We start from the raw sequence: 21,476 nt of genomic DNA, 5'->3' as shown, positions 1-21,476 counted from the left end.
CATTGAGTGAGATGTAATGAGATATTTTGGACTTGTTGGTCATAGCAGATGGTAGTATTCTGGTTAATGTCTAAAAATAATGGTGAAAAAAATGTGAAAAAATGCAACTGCTATTAAATTGGAACACATAGGAAAATTCTAACTCTTAGATTATTGACTATGGTGCATCTTGTACAGTTCTCTCATCCAAGGTCGGCACTATGGTATATTAGTCCCCAGACAACGAGATAACCTCAGACATAGTCTTTTAATCCCACCATTTCCTGTCCCCAACATCAGAACCGGGTCTATCTGTGATCACTCTTTAGAGACCTGAGACTCTTCTGGGAGAAACCTTTTCCCTTTCCCACCAGCTTATTCTATATGGTATGTCTCTTTGAAAGTTATTATTATTAATAGTTTTTTTTTCATGACAGGGTTTGTCTGTGTAGTACTGACTGTCCTGGAACTCGTTCTGTAGACCAGGCTAGCTTCGAACTTACAGAGATCTGCTTGCCTCTGCCTCAGGAGTGCTAGGATTAAAGGTACATGCCCTCACTGCCTGGCAGAAGTTTTTATCACTATTTATGTATGTGAGTGTTTTCCCTGCATGTATGTTTATGGGCCGCGTGTGTAGACCACAGATGCCAGAAGATAGCGTTGGACTGTGAGCCGCCATATGGGTGCTGGAAATAGACCCTGATCCTTTGGGAGCAGCCAGCGTGCTTAACCTCTGAGCTACCTCTCCAGCTCTAGCATGTCTCCCTTTAGAAACTACAAACTACCTCTGGCAAGTATGTGTTGGTTTGCTCTGTGCACCAGGGCTCCACTTTCATCATTGCCATCCCAGGAGGCAGGCGCTTCACCTTGCTAAGTAGTTATCAGTGTCCTTATCTTAAACCCAGACCCATCCGAGTTCACGCTGGACATTCTTTACAACTTCCACGTGGACTTGGAAAATGTCTTTATGGTGGGAAATACCTTCATTAGTAAGATGTGGCTGGGTGGCATTTTTGGAGCTGTTCTTATTTGTGTCCTCTGAATATGTGACTGTGGCTTTTCCCTTGATGGATTTGTGGTTCTTCTCAACTTCACGGAGCTGGGGGGAAAAAAAAGGAATCATTAATGCCAGTGAAGGGTATGGATATCCGATGCTTAGAGCCGTGGATCATGAGAGGTGACATAGGACTGTGTTTACGGTTCTTGCTGACCACCTTCAACTGCCTGTTATTGGTTCTACAACTAACTGGAGAGTGTGGTGTGGGGCCCAGGTTCACACGGCACTTGACGCTCCGCCTATCCTATACCTCAGTGTTCTCCTGTATCTGGACAGAAGGCGGTGTGGGTGGGGAACTGGCAGCAAGACATGTAAAGTTAGCTCAGAAGTGTGACAGGAAATGAGGATGACGGGACTCGGAGGTTGTTAGTTTGTCCTCTAGTGTGTGTGGGAGGTATATGTGTGTGTGTATGTGAGAACGTTTCTGTATGTGTGACTCAGAGATTATTAGAGTTTGTCCTTTAGTGTGTGTCTCTGTGTGTATGTGTATGAGCATGTATCTCTGTGTGTATATGTGTGAGTGTGTGTCTCTGTGTGTATGTGTGTCTCTGTGTGTGTGTGTTTAGTGTATGTGTGTGAATGTGTGTGAGAGTGTGTGTTTGTAAATGTGTATGTGTGAGTGTATCCCTGTGTATGTGAGTGTGTGTGTGTGAGTGTATATATATACGTATATGTGATGTGTGTGTGTATCTGTCTGTCTGTCCAGGGAGAACAGTTGGAGTATCAACTGGATATCATCAACTGGGATATCAGTTGAGAGAAGCTGCTTGTTTATCAAGGAGACTAAGGAGACATCTTAGGCTAAGGATCAGCAATATGTTATTTGCTCATCTTTTAGTACCTAAACTATTAAGGGTTCTGTGTGTGTGTGTGTGTGTGTGTGTGTGTGTGTGTGTGTGTGTGTGTGTGTTATGTATGAGTGCTAGTGACTGACTCTAAACTTTGTGACTATTAAGCGCTTTCTCTACCACTAAGCTGTACATCAGCCTCTCAAATATTCCATACCGTATATGCATGCTGTTGAACCCCACAGGATGCTCCCTGTAGTGCAGGCACGTTGGGATTTGGCTTATGAGGAAAGCATCGAAGGAACACGACTGACATCACAGAGCAAATCATCAAGAAAAAAGAAGACATTTAGGGATGTAGCCCCCAAGACACTCACAAGAACACAGGATGTAGCCCCTGAGATACTCACCGCTTGGATTTTCTTTCGAAGCTGGGTATTAGCTCTCGAAAGACTTTTTGAAACTGAGTTCAGGTAGTAGATGGCCAGACTAAAAGAAAAAAGCATACCTCCCATCACCCTGGGATATATGAAGATGACAGAACCTCCCATCACCCTGGGATATATGAAGATGACAGGACCTCCCATCACCCTGGGATATATGAAGATGACAGGACCTCACATCACCCTGGGATATATGAAGATGACAGGACCTCCCATCACCCTGGGGTAATATGAAGATGACAGGAGCTGGGACCCCCTAGGATCCCTGAAATACCAAAGCAGTTTGAGCTGGTCTTACCACCTCAGGTTCTGGACGCCCTCTCCATTTTATTGATTTTGGGCATAATATACCATCTACCAAGGTTCAATCAAGATCAGCTAGGCAATTTAAACAGACCTGTAACCCCTAGTTATATAGAAGCAGTAATTAAAAGTCTCCCAGCCAAAAAAAAAACAACCCCCCCAAAAACCACAACAACAACAACAACAAAAACACAAAAACAAAAAAACCCAAAAAACCAAAAAAACAAAAACAAACAAACAAACAAACAAACAAAAAAAAACCAAAAAAAACAAAAGCAAAAAAAACACCAGGCTAGTTGGTTTTAGCATAGAATTCTGTCAGACTATCAAAGTAGAGTTAATTGCAATACTTCTCAAATTATTCCACAAAATAGAAACAGAAGGAACATAGCCCAATTCTTTTTATGAGACCATAGTTATCCTGATATCTACTCCACACTACCCCACATAAAGGCCCAACAGACCAATTTCTCATATGAACTTAGATGAAAATTCTCAATAAAATATTTGCAGACTGAACCAAAGAATACATCAAAAAGATCAACCTATCCCACAGCCAAAGCTCTGACCCATAATTCTTCCTGTCTGGAAGAAATGCAGGGATGGAAATGGAGAATAGCCTGAGGAAAAGAAGGTCCAGCAACAGACTCAAAGTGGGATCCAGCTCAAGGGGAGGCCCCAAGGCCTAACACCATTACTGAGGCTATGGAGTGCTCACAAAAAGGGACCTATCATGACTGCCCTCCAAAAGACCCAACAAACAGCTGAAAGAGTCAGATGCAGATATGTGCACCCAACCAATGAACAGAAGCTGCTGATCACTCTGGTTGAATTAGGGAAAAGCTGGAGGAAGCTAAGGAGGAGGGCAACCCTGTAGGAGGACCAGCAGTCTCAATTAACCTGAACCCCTACCCTCCAAGATCTCTTAGACACTGGATCACCAATGAGGTAGCATACACCAGCTGATATGAAGCTGCCAACACTTATACAGCAGAGGATTTCTAGGTCTGGGTTCAGTTAGAAAAGATGCACCTAACCCACAAGAGACTGGAAGCCCCAGAAAGTTTAGAGGTTTGGTGGGATGGGTGGGGTGGGGACATCTTTGTGGAGATGGGGGGGAGTGGGGAGGCAGGGAAGAGGTATGGGATGTGGAACTCTTGGGGGGGTGGACTGGGAGGGGAATAAAATCTGGAATATATAAACAAACAAACAAACAAACAAACTTAAAAAAAAAGCTCAACCTCCATGATCAAGTAAGCAGGCTTGTTCAGAGATGCAGGAATGATTCCACATATGTACGTCAAGAAATGTAATCCACCATATAAACAGATGGAAGGAGAAAAAACACATGATCACCTCATTAGATTGCAAAAAAGGCCTTTGAGAAAATTTAACACCTACTCATGATAAGGGCCTGGAGAGATTAGGGATTTCGGGGACATATTTCAACAAATAAAATCAATTTATAACAAGGTCAGAGTCAACATCAACTCAAATGGAGAGAAACCCAAGAATTCCCACTATAATAAGGAACACGATGAGGTTGTTGACTCTTTTCAAACCTGGTCAATACAGACTTGGCTAGAGCAATAAGACAACTGAAGGAGATCAAGGGGATACAAATTGGAAGGGGTGAAGTCCAAGTACCTTTATTTGCATACTACATGATTTAGTATACGTAAGTGACCTTAAAAATTCTACTGGGCAATTTCTATGGCTGATAGACACTTTCAGCAAAGTAGCAGTATGCAAAATTAACACACACAAAAAATGGTAACCTTCCGACTACAAATGACAAATGGGCTGAGAAGAAATCAGGGAAATGGCACCTTTCACAATGCCCTCAAAAATATCACATATCCTGAGGTAACTCTAACCAAGGAAGTGGAAGACTTGAATGATAAAAGCTGTAAGACACTGAAGAAAGAAATTGAAGAAGATCTCAGAAGATGGAAAGATCTCCTATGCTCATGGGTCAGTAGGATGAATAGAGCAAAAATGGTCATCCCACCAAAGGCATTCTACGGATTCAATGCAATCTCCATCAAAACCTCAATGAAATTCTTCACAGAACTTGAAAGGACATTTTTCAACTCCATATAGAAACGTGAAAAATATTATAGGATAGCTAAAATGATTCTGAATAATAAAAGAACTGATGGAGATGCTACCATCCCCATCTCAAATTATGCTACAGAGACAATAAAAAAGGACAGCACAGTACTGGCACCAAAAAACCCCACAAACACACAAAAAACAGATCAGTAGAATAGAATTGAAGACCTGGAAATAAGTCCAAACCTGATTTTTTAATAAAGGCAGAAACACAAACTGGAAAAAAAAGACAGCAAACGGTGCTGGTCAAATTGTGAAAAATGAGAAAACCACAGGGAACAAGCCAGTCAGAACATTTTTCTATGACTCCAGTGAATGGTCCTGCTTGAGATCTGACCCTGACTCCCTTCAGTTTTGGACATGGAGTCATGTAAGCCAAACAAACACTCTCCCTTTAAAGGTGCTCTTGGTTATAGTGTTTATCATAGCAACAAAAAGCAAACTCATACCACCTACACATGTAGAGAGAATCTTTTATAAGCATCATCTGTCAATGAAAAAGCTTATGGCTATTGGCTGAGGCAGAAAATAGAGGGTGGGGTATTTGTTAGGGAGAGAGAATTCTGGGGAGTTTGCCCAGGGACCACTTAGGAAATGGACATAAACCAGCAGGTAACTGAACTCAGGATAGAATAAAGGGGAGAGTCACCACAGAAACTCTGAGGAGATGGAAATAAGAAGACAAGGAGAGGAAACCAACCACGTAGCTGAACCCAGGTTAGAATAAAAGGGATAAAAAAATGAAGAGCAAGTCAGAGAGCAAACTGAAGCTTATAGCCTAAGCATTCATTAATAAATGATTAGTCTTAGAGTCCTTATTCTGGAACTTAAGTGACCAGGAGGAAAATTTGATTGTTTTTTATGCAGAAAGGTCAGGCTGAACTGCCCTTTCTGTTATTTGTTGTTTCTCATATGAAGTATCTGAAAGAAATTATTTTAAAAGAGGAAGGATTCATGATTTCAGAGACATCAGCCTACCTTGACAAAGAGGGTGTACAACAACTTCATAACGCTGGGTGGGAAGCAAAGAAAAAGACAGCCAGGGGCTCAGACAATACACAAATACCAAGGACACATGCCCCGTGTCAGCCTGACCTGGTATAGAATCACCTAGGAGATGGTGCAGCGCGCACCTCTGGTGTGAGTGAGGGAGGGTGATGTAGGCAATGCCATCTGGTGAGCTGGGGTGAATGGGCTGAAGAAGGGAGAAAATGGAGAAAGCACAGCTCTGGGTCCCACTCTCCCCACTTCCTGGTTATGATAGGAACCATTCTGCTATGTCTCTAAAACAGGAGCAAAGTAAACCCTCTCTCCCTCAGGTTGTTTCTGCTGAGCATTGGGTAGCAAATGTTTCCTCTGAGGTGAAACAGCCCATCCAGCAGGGAAGTGATTCAAGACTGAGGGTGTCTACAGAGGTGAAACAGTTAATCCTGCTGACAAACTATCAAAACAAAGGAAATAAACAACTCAAAAAAGCTTTAGGACGACCCAGCACTCAAGAACCAGAGGCAGGTGGATCTGTATGAATTCAAGACCGTCTGGTCTACCCAGAAATCTCCAGGCCAGCCAACACTACATGGTCATATACTGTTTTGTTGTTGTTGATGTTGTTGTAGTTGGTTTTTTAAAACAAACCAGATAAACTAGGCTTGCCTCCCCAAGCTTCCGAGCAGATACTCAGAAGATTCTGCTGAGAGATACTCAGATAATCAAGCTGCTTAAAAGAGGCAGAGACTAGCAGCCTTGCCTGAAAGAGACTCTTCAATCTGTTGAGCTGCCTGCAGGCTGTGCAGTGAGCTCCACCTTTGTAGCTTTTGTGAACTGCCATCCATGCTTGGCTGTGTTTTGATGATGCAGGTGTCTTTGAGTCATTACTGCTTCTGTAGGTAGGTCCAGCACCCCTACTCCCATAAGTAATCCTAACCAACTCACTGGTTCACAGAGGTGGACTTTGATGCGGGTGAGATGTTTGTTCACAGTTCCTCAGGAATAGTGTCATGCAACACTTGGTATTGTGGTCATGGTGACCAGGTAGTAATCTATCCAATGAACTACTACTTCCAGTCAGCCCCAACTCAAGTTTCTAGGTCTTCTCAAACATAGTGCCACCGGCTGGGGACCAACGCTTCAACGGTGGTCCTTAGAAGACACCACACATCCAAGCATAACAAACACACACTCGGTGTTCTGAGAAGATCAGATTCCACAGCTTCGTATTTCCAATCAACCTGGTTGGTTGCAAATGCCTGAGACTGCTTACCCTTAGACAAGACACATTTGTGTCCTTGGGTTTTCTAGAAAGATTTACAGTAGACTCATCCATGGCAGAAGTAGCCATATCCCTCACCCTCCCTACTTCCAGACAAACTACTTGCATTTGAGTCTGTCTCAGGGTCTGCTTCTGGGAAAGCCAGACTAAGAGAGGGAAATGGAGGCTCCTATCTAGAAAGCTTCAGCTCCTAGAAGTTTCCACGAGGCAGAGCCAGGTTCTGGGTCACTCACAACATCAGTAGGATGGCTGGAATGATAAGGCCCGGATTGGCGAGGAATGCGAAGATCTTGCCCAGGAATTTAGGGAAATCATTTTCAATGGTCTCATGAAGGACATCATACATTCTGTTTTTCCCACTAGAGAGAGGAAAAGATGGTTATATAGTATGTGCCACGCTCCTGTGGCACACACATCCATGGTTCCAAAGCTGCCACTCACCACTGCCTTTCCGAGAGAGCCAGAGCTCTGTTTCAAAAATACTAAGAAAGAAGAGCCCATGAGGAGCCGCCACTCTGGTTAGAACAGTCATTGTTGGGGGCTGGCTGTACAGTACTTACTAGCTTCCTGCCCTCAGTGCCTCTCAAGCTCTCAAACTACACTGTTCTTCGGTTTGACACTTTTCTTCAGCAAGAAAATAGTAGATTTCCTCACGTGTTCTCCTTTCCTTTAGGGATAGGCTCTTGCTATGTTGCTTGGTCTATTCCCGATCTCCTGGGCATAAGTGATGTTTCTACTTCAGCCTCTGAGTGACTGGCACCATAGGCACAGATCTTCATGTCAGGCCTTCGCATGCATTCTGCCAGGAGAAAATTGTCTATGATTTGGTTATAAGATAAGCATTGAGTCTTCTGGGCTCATTGACCCGGAAGCAGTCCTCCTAAAGTTAATGTGGTGGAAACATCACAGTAACTCTAAAACACACCTACAACTAATCTTCCAACCAGGAATCTGGATTGCCCCAAGATGTGTTTCTGCACTTTTAATAGTAGATTTATTTTCATTCTAATTGTTTAGAATTATTGTGAAGATTGATTCCTAAAATGCTCTCCAGTGATACCTAGATACTGGTGGATATTAAATGGTAATTAATTTTGGTGCTTATGAAGTAGACTTAGATGATTGAAAATTCTGGTTCAAATTCTTTCTTCTATAAAACACTATGATCTGCCTGCCAATCTGCCTGCCTGCCTGCCTGCCTGTCTGTCTGTCTTTCTGTCTATCCATCCATCATTCATCTATCTATTCACGTATCTACTGATCTATCAACCTATCACCTACCTTCTTTTTTTTTTTTTTTCCGGAGCTGGGGACCGAACCCAGGGCCTTGTGCTTGCTAGGCAAGCGCTCTACCACTGAGCTAAATCCCCAATCCCTATCACCTACCTTCTATCTATCAATTATCTATCCATCCCTCTATCATCCTATCATCCATCTATCTTCTTTTCCTGCATGTATATAGCATTGGCGTGTGTGTGCCTGTGCATATGGAGGTCTGAGATTGATGTCTGTTCTTCCACTTATTCAAGACAGAGCTAGACAATATGGCCAGTCTACTTAACTGGCTTTCTCTGAGAATATCTCAGGGTCTGGGATTCCATAAGAAGCCATGCCTATGTAGTCCTTATGGTTCTTGGGGACCTGGCTTGTGCAGTAAACATTTTAAAGGCCAAGGCATCTCCCCATTCTCTTTACAACTACATTTATATCCTGCTTCTTTCCACTAGAGTTGTACCATCAAATGTGACTATTAGAATAATATAAAAATTAAAGTGAAAATTTGTTTTTAGACTAATATTTCAAGTGTTCATTCACAGTCCTGTGTTAGGAAGACAGCATTAGAATAGTGGATTTAGGGTTGCCCTCATCACTGCACACTTTCTACTGCATGTGCTGAGCTTTGACCTCTGGAGAAGCGACTGAATTTTTCTTTTCTCTAATCCCCACACCTCTCTGTAGGTAATAAGGCACAATGTTAACACAGTGAGAGGGGAACAGTTGTAGTCAGCAGGTACTGAGCATAGCACTGCTAAGCTGTGCCGTGTAGTCTTGTAGTCAGCAGATTTAGTTTTCTCTGTGAAAAGCTCAGATTGACATATAATGCCTCAGGGACAAATCAGCTTGTCACCTGTAAGCTAAAATAATTTTCTTTCTTTTTTCTTATTACATTTCTAAAGTGGTTAGAAATAAATATCTTGTGACATATAAAAAGTGAAGTGTGATTTTTTGCCAGAAGACAGCCATACTCATTCGTTGGTGTAGTGTATATGGCTGAGCTATAATGACATGTATCATATATGAATGTATAATGTATATGCAATTATACACACACACACACACTCTCACGTGTGTGTGTGTGTGTGTGTGTGTGTGTGTGCCCCCGTGCATGTGCTTGTGTGTGTGTATCCTCCTATAATGGCAGAGCTGAGCTATTTCACTGCTTAGCACTACTGTGTTGCATGCCAGCAATCCCAGCATCTGGGAAGCTGAGGCAAGAGGATCATGCAGACCTTGCCTGTGTAGGCAAAGACATTCTATCTTTTTTTTTTCTTTTTTTCGGAGCTGGGGACCGAACCCAGGGCCTTGAGCTTGCTAGGCAAGTGCTCTACCACTGAGCTAAATCCCCAACCCCAAGACATTCTATCTTGAACACCAGTCTGCAACATTTTAGTCATGTCATGATATTTGGTCTATTTATTTTTTATTATTAGTATATATCATATAGAAATAATAGAAAAGAGAACTTCAAATATTATATTTTTAAGTCAAGCTGAATGTGGTTATTTTGCCTTTGAAGTGTTAGTGTGGTGGCTGCTATGACAAATTAACATCAGTGGATTAACACAATATACATGGGCTGTCTTACAGCTCAGGAGACAAGCAGTCTGAAATGGTTTCTTTGGGTTAACCTAAGGTGTTGGCAGGGCCACAATACCCTGAGGGAGGCCACAGAGGAGTGCATTCCTTGTGTCCCTTGGCTCAAGTCCCCTTCTTTCATCTATAAAGCTAGGGATTGTCAAACCTTTTTCTGCTTTCACAGTCACCCTGCCTTCTGTTTTTATTTGATGGATTTTCCCTCTTGTGGAGGGAGCTAACTGTGGTGGGCTACTGTCATTCATGGTAGAAATTAAGGCAGGAACAGATACATTATGAGGAGACAAACACAGGGACAGGGTTGCTTTATAACAACTTATTCTTATTTACTAATCCAGTCCTGTGGTGTTGAGGTTTGGTCTGTTGCTATGTAGTGTAATGCTATTGGAGACCCCCAAGACCTGTTGCCCCAGAGATAAGAGAGTCCACACTGGACCCAAGTAATGCTATGTGACCTTGCCTCCAAGTTATTTCTGTTTGGTGAATAAAGATGCCAACAGCCAATAGCTGGGCAGAAGAGACATAGGCAGCAGGGTTTAGGGTTCCCAGGCATGGGGTCAGAGGAGAACCATGAGGGGGAGAAGGAATAGAGGAGGAAGCCACCAGGGGTTAGGTGAGTCACGAAATAATGGCCATGTGGGTTGCCTAATTGGAGTTAAGAGCAGCCCAGACGAAACATGGTAAATTACATAATGGGATTATTGGCTGGGGGGACAGACAGAATAGCAGAGAGGACCGCTCTTGTGTTGATTAAGACTTTTTGTAAATATAAAGGTTATGTGTCTTTTACCCAGGAACTAAATGGTTAAAGGTGGGATAGAAACTCTGGATTGGGATTAAATATTACACAATACCATGAGTGAGAACTCACTCGCAACCATGACTGCTATACCAATGTCATGAGAGGATGACCTTACTGCCATTTAATTGCTTTATTACCTTCTAAAGTTCAGGCTTTTCTCAAATTGACATAATGACAGCTGGATTTCAACATTAGTTTCAGTGACTGTAACAAATCAGGCTTTCAGAATACCTTAACTACCTATGCCTTCCCTGGCAAGCATTTGGGGCCCTTGGTCATTTGGGGCCCTTGGTACCTTTCTTCCTTGGTGTCTTCCTCCTGGTCCAGCAAAGAATGCTGGTGGGATGTCAACAAATCCAGAGAGAGAGAGAGAGAGAGAGAGAGAGAGAGAGAGAGAGAGAGAGATACACACACACACACACACACAGAGAGAGAGAGAGAGACATACACACACACACACACACACAGAGAGAGAGAGAGAGAGAGAGAGAGAGAGAGAGAGAGAGAGAGAGAGAGAAGTAAATCAGAGCCACTGGTCTCCCTTACAAGTAAAAGAAAACAAACAAGACCTGAGCTGCAACCACAAAGGACCTGGGGGTCCAAGGCCAACACTTCTCTCCCGTGACCAACACTGCAGCCCCTCCCCAAGTTCCGTGTGCTGTAGGATTGCCTTTCCTCTTCTCTCAAAAATCAGTGAAGAAATCAAAACCGACATGAACATGCCATGTTGCTGAGACAGAAGTGAGCAGCAAGCCTCAGAATCAGAGTCTCACACTGATCTAAGTCTGCTGCAGATGGCCAAAGTCTTGGTTCACAGGCAGCAGGAAAAGCCAAGCCCATAGTCAAACATTCCTAACTTCCCCTCACTGTGTCCCTGATTCACACACCTAGATATACACACACCAAATACCTACGAGCTGCTTTGATGGAAGCAGATCAAAGACTGGCCAAGATGTAGTCCTTGTCCACAGACGTGTTCTGTGGCATGATGCAGAATGTTTTAAAATTTTGAATGAATTTTTAATTGAAAGCAGTATATGGCTTCAAATGAGTGTTCAGATTTTTATGAGGTTCTAAAGAGTCTACGGGGACGGGCCATGTTGTTTATGGTGACAGCTGGCTGAGGTGAACGCCCACGGTCCTCGACTTGGGCAGAGCTCTGGCTGAACGGGGTCACTGAAAGTTTTACTAAAGACCAACATGTTTTTCCCCCCTTAGTCAGAGATTAGGCTTCTTTGTGTAGCCCGGGCTATCCTAGAGCTCCCTCTTTTGACTAGACTGTCCTTGAACTCAGATCTACTTGCTTACGTCTCCCAATTACTAGGATTAAAGGAAGCATCACATGCCCAGGCTCTCAAGCAAATCTGAAAAACTTTACATGTAAGATTTTTAGAGAATTTGTCATCTGCATATCCTCTGAATGTGTGTGTAATATAAAATAAAGTCATATAAAAACTCAAAAAAAAAAGACCAACATGGTTCTCTAAGTCAAAAACACCATATTAGATCCTCAAAACAACCTTATGAACTAAATGTCGCCAGCATTTCTATCTTTAAGGAAATGAACCTGTGCAGAGCTCACTCACTGGTGAGTGAGTGAGTTGGTTCTTAGCTATGCTCTCTAAAACAGGTGATTTTCCTGCAAAGACCTAAATAATTCCACTTTTACTTGTGGGTAGGCTGGTTTCCACCTCAGCTCCTCAATCCGGCTGCTGTAATGAAGAAGTCCCCATGGAGTATATGGAGGCACATCGACATGGCTGTGCGCCAATACAGCTTCACTTACAAACCAGATGCTGTTCTGGGTCTGTAAAAGCCATGGCTCACCAACTCCCATTTGGGACTGTATGTTATGTCCTGCTGATCATCTGAATCCTTTACGTTGCCGGCCAGGACCCTGAGGCGTTTAGTGTGGTCCAAATCTAACCTGGTCCCTGTGCAACTGAAGTTCTGTGAGGCGGCCGTCTACTGTGAACATCAAGCATAAGGCGGTTGTTTTCCTCCAGACACTGAGTAGGACACAGCGAGAAAGGAAAAAACACCATCTCCTCATGGACCTTCTGTCCTTTGGGAGAATGTAATAAGACAAACAAGGAAAAGGCACAACATGTTTTGTCTGTTTGTTTTTTGACATAGGTTTGAATTTAAAGTCATGCTTCTCCACCGTAGCCATCTGAGTGGCCATCATGTCCCCCAAGAAACACATGATGGGTAAAAAAGGATATAAACAGAAGTTGTGTGTGTGTGTGTGTGTGTGTGTGCACGTGCATGCACGTGTGCTCTCTGTCTCTGTCTCTCTCTCTCTCTCTCTCACATACACCACACACACACACACACACACACACACACACACACACACACACACACACACACGGGTGCATTTCAGCTGAGAACTCTAGCAAAACCCACATTGAGAAGTTGGACTTCATCAGCTCAGCTTCATAGAAGCTGTAACCACATTTCTTCCATAAGTTTCAGGTTAGGCCTCTTTTCCTATGATCTGACAGAGGTTGCCAGGGACACCCAGGAAAACGAATGTGGCAAAAAGGGACACATAAAGGAACAGGCATGACCCAGACCAGCAAAAAGGGACACAAATGTCAAGGAACAGACACAGCAAGGCCGAGAAGTCACCTTTCCTGGGTACAGGGGAGCAGTCAGTGTGAGAGAGGGGTGGCAGCACCTGTGCCCAGTCACTTACAAAGAAGCCAGCTGAGTCTTCTTTCACGTGCTTGTTCCTCACTCTGGCTCTCTAGTCGCTCACAGCTTTGCACCCTGACTGCTACCTTCTCTCTCTGTGCAGACTCTTGTGTGACTGGATCCTGCTCTGACAGAACATTCCACTGAATACCTCCTCTAGGTATGCACTGGAAAGGAGACAACCAGCCTTCCCCACAGCGCACACCACAGGCACATGGGCTGGCCCTAGAGTGGATGAGTGCACAGCTGGAGGGGACAGTGGCACTCAGGACCATGCAAGGGCTATGCATGGCCTTTCTCACTTGCCTTACCCTGTTTCTAGTCTGTGACTAGAAGGATGGAGACACTAGTTTATCTTTAAAAGCTTGTTGTAAGATTCTCAAGGAGGACACAGAAAAGATTTTTAAATGAGAAGACACCTGATAAAGGGGTACCATGCTCCAAATATCTGTATTCCTAGAATTATTTTTTTTAGTAAGTAGAGGAATTTGTTTTTAGTGGATCATATATTTATAAAGATAATAGTAGGCATACATCATTGCTCGACCTACCTCCTTATATAACTATATCCAATCTCCCAAAGAACTTTTATTTATAACCAACCTTCAGTACTAGCAGAATTCTATAGAGTATGGGGACCCAGTTGAGAGTCTCAGTCAAGACGAACTACTCCTGATTCATATTTGGATGGAGGTTAGACTACCCTCTATGGTTTATCCTGTGCTAAGACAATCATAGCAGACTATCTACTATTAAAGGGTTATACTTGTACCATCTAACATGGTAGTCAGTCACTTGTGGTTACTAAAATCAAAATTAATTACAATAAAAAAACCATGAGAAATTAGGTTTCCCAGCTTTCATTTTGAGAATCCCGTAGCTATAAGTAGCTGCCTGCTATCACCTGGAGCATCTTTCTCCTTACAGAAAACCTGCTGAACGGTTTTAATGGTTTGCCTGAAACTCCATAGCCTCTCACAGGCTGGCATGACCCAGGATCTGTGGACAGACTGCCTCAGGAGGAGAACTGTCCCCAGGAACAAAGAGTGCACCTGAAGGGGCCACAGTCAAACGAGGGTGGGAGAGACATGACGGTGTAGGCCACCGGTAGGAGGCTGAGGAAGAGCACCAGCAGCAGCAAGCCCATGTAGAAGTTGTTGGATCGGGAGGCTTTAAACACGCGCTCGTGGGGAACGTTGCTGCTCATCACTGCCCAGCACTGGAAGTACATGGAGGTCAACAGACGCAGGACATTGATGCCCACGAGTCCTGGAGCATAGAAGGAGCCCATCCTGAAAGTTCAGAGACAGGATACCTGGTTGACGTGCTAGCAGGAAAGGCGAGGGAGGGCGAATAGGAGGTAATGGGATGGGCGGAGCAGGGGCATGCAGTCAAGTTACTTTCCCCAAGGGCCCAAGAGCAGAGTCCTGCTGTTTAACCAAGATAGATGCCATCAAGCTGGAGCCATCGCGTCCCTAAGAGAGGGAGATAACTCCGAGCAGTCCTGGCTGGGACCCTGGCTAAGATTTTATCTTTGCTTCCCTGCAGCAGATCACATGGTCTCCGGCCTCCAGGAGCTGCCCACCCGGCTGACAGATAGTCCTACAGACTTCATGCAGCCTCCGGAGGAGGAAGTGCCTTCCTTCCCTCCCACTTTCCTTTTCCCCTTTTCCTTCTCCCTTCCCCTCTCTCTCCATTCCTACTTTCTCTGCAGTACACTCGTTACCTCTAAGTTGTTCTGTTTCTCATCCCGCCCTGCTCTCTGGCTTTCTAATGAAAGCGGGAGCTGAGAGAGGGGAGGTGATTTGCTGGCCCCCTCCAAGCTCGCCTAGAGACGAAGTTGGGGGGCTCTAGTTCTTTAAATCCCCACATTATATGATTCTCAGATGAAGCTGGAAACTCACCAGATCATTCCTTGGTTGAAGATCAAACCCAGTACATTTCCACTAATATCAAACTCGGCATATGAGGGCTGGAGAGAAAGGAAGGGGAAGAGGGTCTGAGCAAGCAAACGTCAGGTGACGCCACTGGATCCAATCCAACTCACCCCAAAATGCCTGCCTTAGGTTTAGGATCCTGCTTTTTTTGTTTGTTTGTTTTTTGTTGTTGTTAATCTTCAATAGTTTTGCTATATAGCCCAGGCTGGCCTCAGATTTATGGTGATCCTTATGTCTCAACTTCTCAAACTCTGAGGTTAAAGCATCATACCTGGTAGTAGGGTTCTGTTCACTAGGCTTTTGACATACATACATACATACATACATACATACATACATACATACATTCATTTATTTGTTTGTTTATAGACAGGGTTCATGTAGCCCAGGCTGCCCTCTAACTTGATACATAGAGATTCTGATTCCCTTGCCAACACCTCCCCAAGTACTAGGATTAGAGGTGTGCACTACCATACTTGGCTTAGGCAGTGCTGGGGATTGAACCCAGGGCCTGTGGCATGCTAGGCAAGTATTCTACAAATGGCCTATACCCACAACCTTGTTTTAAACTTTTAAAGAAAAGTTTTGAAGTTTTTAATTAATTTCTATTTTATGTATATAGGTGTTTTCTCTGTGTGGGTGTCTGTGTCTGTGTCTGTGTACCACATATGTGTATTGCCCGAAGAAGCCAGAAGAGGGCATCAGATCCCCCAGAACGAACACTGGTAGCCACTTTGTAGGCTGGAAACTGAGCTCAGGTTCCCTACAAGAGCAGCAGTGCTCTTAACTGCTGAACCAGCTCCTCAGCTCCTCAGCCCCCAAAGCTTTGAAGTTTTTGACAAAACACTGAAGCTTTAGATGACATCATCATCATCATCATCATCATCATCATCATCAACAACAACAACAACAACAACAACAACAACAACAATAACCTGTAATTGTTATCTACCATCTCAGGATAAAGCCTGACTCTCTGTTTTGGAAAGAAATTTAACATTAATGAAATGTTTTAATCAGAAATTTGCCTTAAGATTATAATCAAGGTAAAGAGGTCCTCTCCCCATCCATAGCCCATTTAAAAAGCTAATTTAAAAAGCATTTTATTTATCTATATTGCCTGCATGTATATATGTCTGTACACTGTGTGTGTGCCTGATACCCTCAGAGGCCAGAAGCAGGTGTCAGATCCCCTGGGACTGGAGTTACAGAAAGCTGTGAACTACGATGTGGGTTCTGGGACTTGAACCCAGGTCCTCTGGAAATGTAGCCAGTGCTCTTAACCAGTGAGCTATCTCTCTCCAGCCCCCTCTACAGCTCATTTTTTAAAAAGATTTATTTATTTCATGTATGAGTACATTGTTGCTGTCATCAGACACTCCAGAAGAGGGCATCAGATCTCATTACAGATGGTTGGGAGCCACCATGTGGTTGCTGGGAATTGAACTCAGAACCTCTGGAAGAACATTCAGTGCTCTTAACCACTGAGCCATCTCTCCAGCCCCCTACAGCTCATTTTCAGACAACACTTTTCCTTACTGACTTGAAACAACATCTCATTATATTATATTATTATGTTATCAACAGCTTTCCCATAGATCACATCAGCGTCTGCACTTTGCATTCTGCTGCATTGGCAAAGACGTCTATTCCAGTGCCAGCTTCAGTTATTACAGTCATCATTCCTTCCCAGTTTGGCACAGGCTCTCGCTACAGAACCCAAGCTAGCTTCGAGCTGCTGATCTTCTGGCTTCTTCTGTTGTATGTATCTACACGAAGTGTGATGTTTGCCCATGCGTGTGTGCGCACCTGTGTGTTGCACGTTTATCACTCTGCTTCACTCCTTTGACACAGGGCTTTCATGGAGCCTGAAGCTAAGGATGGCAGTCAGCAATCCTTGGCAACCCACATGTCGGGGTTACAGGTGTCCATGTGACCTGTCTGCCTTTCTACGTGCCCTGGAATCTGACCTGGGGTGGGTACTTACGCTTGTGTAGGAAGTTCTCTTACCCACTGAACCACCATCTCTCCAGCTGCTAAGCCTGGCTTCGTATCCTACCCTGTGAGAATGATGGGTATGGATCTTTGTTTCTTTCTGAAGAGCATTACTATGCATTCACAGGCTTGTTTTTGAGCAGATTTTACTTTGACTTTGCAAAAGTCAAAGAGGTCATCACTTTTTAGGTCACCATTCTTTCACTATTGTTCTCAGGCATGGTCCCAAGGTTTGCAGGTACTGAGGAAGGGTCGAATAGGATTATCTAGAACGTATGCCAGAAACCTGTACGGTGGCCCATAGGTGTCAGGCGCCATGCGACAGGCCAGAGTGAGGGCTACATAAACAGTCAGGATGTGGAGTCCTTCACCAGAAGTTCAGCTAAGGAGACTTCCTTTTCCCAACTTGACTACTGAGAAGAACGATGAGGTTATGGGAGAGGTATTCACTGGGCCAGCCAGTGGGCCTGAGGTTCTGACAACTCATAGAAAGTCACCTTAGTGAGAAATTGACGTGCGCTTGGGATGAGCACTTCACCAGGTAGGTGGGGAAGAGGGGTGTCAGGGGGAGGCGATGAGGGTTAAAGAGTCTTCTCAAAGCATAATCAGAAGTCAGGGAAAAGGGCGTCAGGTTCGTGGTTGTTCAGAGATTTCTAAAATGTTCATGCATCCTAAGATGTCGGCCTTTCTCACAGAGGTCAGTTAGGTAGTTCTCCACTGGCCTTCTGCTCAGCATCGAAAAATGTAGTCCACCTTGCCACACTTTATTTTAGAGTTTTGTGTGTATTGTGTTTTGCCCACATGTAATCTGTGTACCACACAAGTGCCTGATGCCTGTGGAGGCCACAAGGGGGTGTTAGATATCTTGAAATTGGAGTAACTGTGAGTTACCAAGTGGGTGCTATGAATGGAACCTGGTCCTCTGGAAGAGCAACCAGTGCTCCTAACCACTGAGCCATTGCCTCAACTCCCACACCTCCATTTTCTAGATGAAGGTCACGATGGGAAAAGGTGGAGTTGCTTTGGTGAATGCAAAGAGGACTCTTAAGTAAATATGGTTAAACACACTTCACAGGACAGTGACTTGCTTTAAGCATCCTCAGACATGAAATGCACAAGAGTGTATCTGAGTAGAAATATCAGAGAGGGTGGTACTAGCACCTTAGTGCAGAGTATATGAGGAAGAGCTTACAAAACCAGCCTCGAGGTCCCAACACCAGCAGTGATTCATGAACCGGACAAAACAAGCTCGGAGGAAATCCCCAACCAAGATGGTGAGGTACGTTACCAGCATGTCAGACACAGTCAGCCTCATAAACTCCTGCAGGGAGGAACACAGGAAGACAGAAGTGGCCAGATGTGAACTTTTCCTCTTCGCTCAAGTGATCATAGCTACATAATACTCTCTCCCACTTACTTGACTCCATTTTTGTGGCCCAATTCTTCCTGGCAGAGTGTGGTACAGAGAAAGGACCTCAGACTTTGGAGAAAGTGTAATTTAAGCCTCAGCACTCTAAGTCACTAATTAGTTAAACAACTTCAGAATAACATCTGAACTTCAAGGAGTTCGTGCTTACTGAGTTATTGGGAAGACCTTCTGTCAAGTATGCAAATTGTCTGGTTTATTAGTAATGACCAGTGCCCCATACTTTTCATTACTAGGATCTGAAGGCTCACTTTTTGCTTTTCCCATCTGCTCTGATATCCTGGTTGCCCCCACTGTGACTTGGGCCAATATTTCCTATTAATCAAAAATTTGTCTTGATAGAGAAAATAAACCAAAAAGCCACATTGTAGAAACAAAAGAACAAGGTCTTCTCTACTTACATAAAGTATAAAGAACTGGTTGGCTTTTGTTTTTTGTTTGTTTGTCTTTTTAAATGGAAAAGAGCTTATAGATCTCTGTTACGTAGCATTTCCTAGGAGATTGAAACATTCCAACTAGCAGTGAAGCTTCTTAAACTAAAAGGCAAACAATTCTAAGGAAGTTCAGGAAGTTCCTGAAACCTATCAGATTCACTAGACTCCTCCTTCCCAAGAGGAAGCTATAAAGACCTCTAAGAGTCACTCTTAAAGAAGGTGAGCTGTAAAGAAGACCCCAAGTCCAGCTGCTGCCAATAGGAGGCTTAAACCAACTGAAGCACACAGAAGGATATTCTCCTGCTTGTTGAGCTGCTTGCAGGCTGCGCAGTAGGCGAGCTTTGGTGATGAAGCCAGCTGACTGACTCATTTCTGCTCCTGTAAGTAATCCTCACTGACATTCCTGTAAGTGACCTCCATAAAACTCATTGGTTCACTAGCTGGACTTTGGTGGTATTTATACTTTGATCTGCTCTGAGCACCCTATCTGAGTAGCCACGAGTGTCATATCTCCTTAGGAAAAGTCTTGTCACACAACAATTTCATCACAAGTTTAAAGACAGCAGATACATGTGAAGTTCTAGGATGTAACTTTCCAAGATGATTAGGAAATGCCTGCTTGATGGGCATTTGAGTTTTCAGGATTATTTTTCAAATGAAAAGATCAAAGAAGGGACAACAACAACAACAACAACAACAAAAACCCCAAGAACAAGGGTCACCTTTTCAGAGAGTCTAACTACTCACAATGCCCACAGCTGTCTCCCAGCAAGAACCTCTGGGCACGTCTGCAGGGTGTGGTGGTGGCCGGGGCACACTTTCATTCCCACCCGAGGAATTGTAATAGTTAAACAGGGTCCAGTGAGTGATGTTCTTGATTTTCTCCTCATTAGAAAGCTGGAAGAGAACATGGCAGTTAGAAGTTGGATGGAGCTGGGGGTAGTCCAGCTGTTTCCATGGGAACAAGTAAAACTAGCTCCAGCCTTGTCTTCCGGCCTCTGCCTCACCACTGGACAGTCATTTCAGACGAGAACTTCCTCAGGCTTTCAATCTACCAAGAGAGGTTGCAGTGGGCTGAAGTCCCTTGACCTCTTCCACAAAGTTTTCTCCCTAAGTTAGCATCCACTTACCCACCCACCCACTCACCTAACTATTCCTTTCGAGAATTCATGGTCTAATCTGTTCGTATATAAGTCAAGTGGTGACAGAAGAGTTACCAAAAGGGTTTTTCTCTCAGGAAGTTCATAGTCTAGTGACAGAGCCGAACAATGAGAAAACAAAGTGAGATGTGCTGTAGGAATTGTCTCTGGGGACCGAGGAGCACCCACATCAGACGATGGGGAGCACCCGCATCAGACGACGGGGAGCACCCGCATCAGACGACGGGGAGCACCCGCATCAGACGACGGGGAGCACCCGCATCAGACGACGGGGAGCACCCGCATCAGACGACGGGGAGCACCCGCATCAGACGATGGGGAGCACCCGCATCAGACGATGGGGAGCACCCACGAGGACTCCTTTGAAGTAGTGATGGCTGGAACTGGTCAGCTACTTTCAGAGGAAGTCGAGTGGTATCTACACCCCAGAGTAAAATATGAGGCTTGGGGGGTGGGTGGAGCAGTTTCTTAGAGAAGCCAAAGAGGATAGAAGGATTGTGGACCAGTGCCACTCACTTGCATTGTTAGAACCTTCCAAAACCCTTCTGCAGCCTCAGGGGGAAGTTCCTGCAGAGTAGTAACAAGGCAGTAATGAGGTGGAGGAGTGAGGAAGACTCATCTGTCCCTCCACTGTCTCCGTTCTTTTCCCTCCTCTGCATTCTCCAGCCATCCTGTTGTTCCCTGTTGGCACCAGGATGCTTTCTCAGTATCTGCTGAGACTCCCCGAGCTGAGGATCTGCGCTCCCCCACCCCCAGTGCTCTGACTCACTGCCTTGGACTCGCCCCCACTGAACCATATTTCACAGAGCGTTGTTTTGGATGAATCTGTTTCCTGACCCTGAGCATGAAGCCGTTTGGAACGGGACTGTGTCTAATTCCCTGCTGTACCCAAGGGCCTAATTTGCAGTCGTCCTATACACGTCTGACAAGCACTGATGAGCAGTCTGGCCAACCATGACACATCACATCAGTGGACAATTACTTGGTTATTGACTAGCTCCGACAGCTGTGAAGCAACATAGAAAACCTGCGTACAGAATCCGAGAGTACTAAATGATAGAGACGTGGTATGGGGAAAGACAACCTAGAAAAGTGCAGGAAAGGACTGGGGCAGCCATTGCCTTCCGGTTACAGATTCTGGAAGAATCTCTTTTTAATTTCCCTTTTTAAACTTCTAACATTTATTTAATTAAT

At 44.3% G+C, this 21,476-nt stretch overlaps 1 protein-coding gene across 1 annotated transcript in view; it reads right to left on the bottom strand.

Annotated features, from left to right (window-relative positions):
- Positions 1 to 21,476, bottom strand: part of Tmc2 (transmembrane channel-like 2) — a 67,950-nt gene that overhangs the window by 2,004 nt on the left and 44,470 nt on the right. The window contains exons 12-18 of the mRNA NM_001106510.1: positions 19,870 to 20,019; positions 18,455 to 18,583; positions 15,235 to 15,302; positions 14,383 to 14,622; positions 7,188 to 7,313; positions 2,235 to 2,313; positions 961 to 1,078 (exon numbers count right to left, since the gene is read on the bottom strand). Of these exons, the coding sequence (NP_001099980.1) occupies positions 961 to 1,078; positions 2,235 to 2,313; positions 7,188 to 7,313; positions 14,383 to 14,622; positions 15,235 to 15,302; positions 18,455 to 18,583; positions 19,870 to 20,019 (910 nt within the window). The remainder of the gene's footprint in view (positions 1 to 960; positions 1,079 to 2,234; positions 2,314 to 7,187; positions 7,314 to 14,382; positions 14,623 to 15,234; positions 15,303 to 18,454; positions 18,584 to 19,869; positions 20,020 to 21,476) is intronic.

This window comes from Rattus norvegicus, chromosome 3, assembly GCF_036323735.1.
Source record: "Rattus norvegicus strain BN/NHsdMcwi chromosome 3, GRCr8, whole genome shotgun sequence".
Lineage (NCBI taxonomy): Eukaryota > Metazoa > Chordata > Mammalia > Rodentia > Muridae > Rattus > Rattus norvegicus.
The sequence above is the reverse complement of the archived record's forward strand: the minus strand, read 5'-3'. Positions and strand labels throughout refer to the sequence as shown.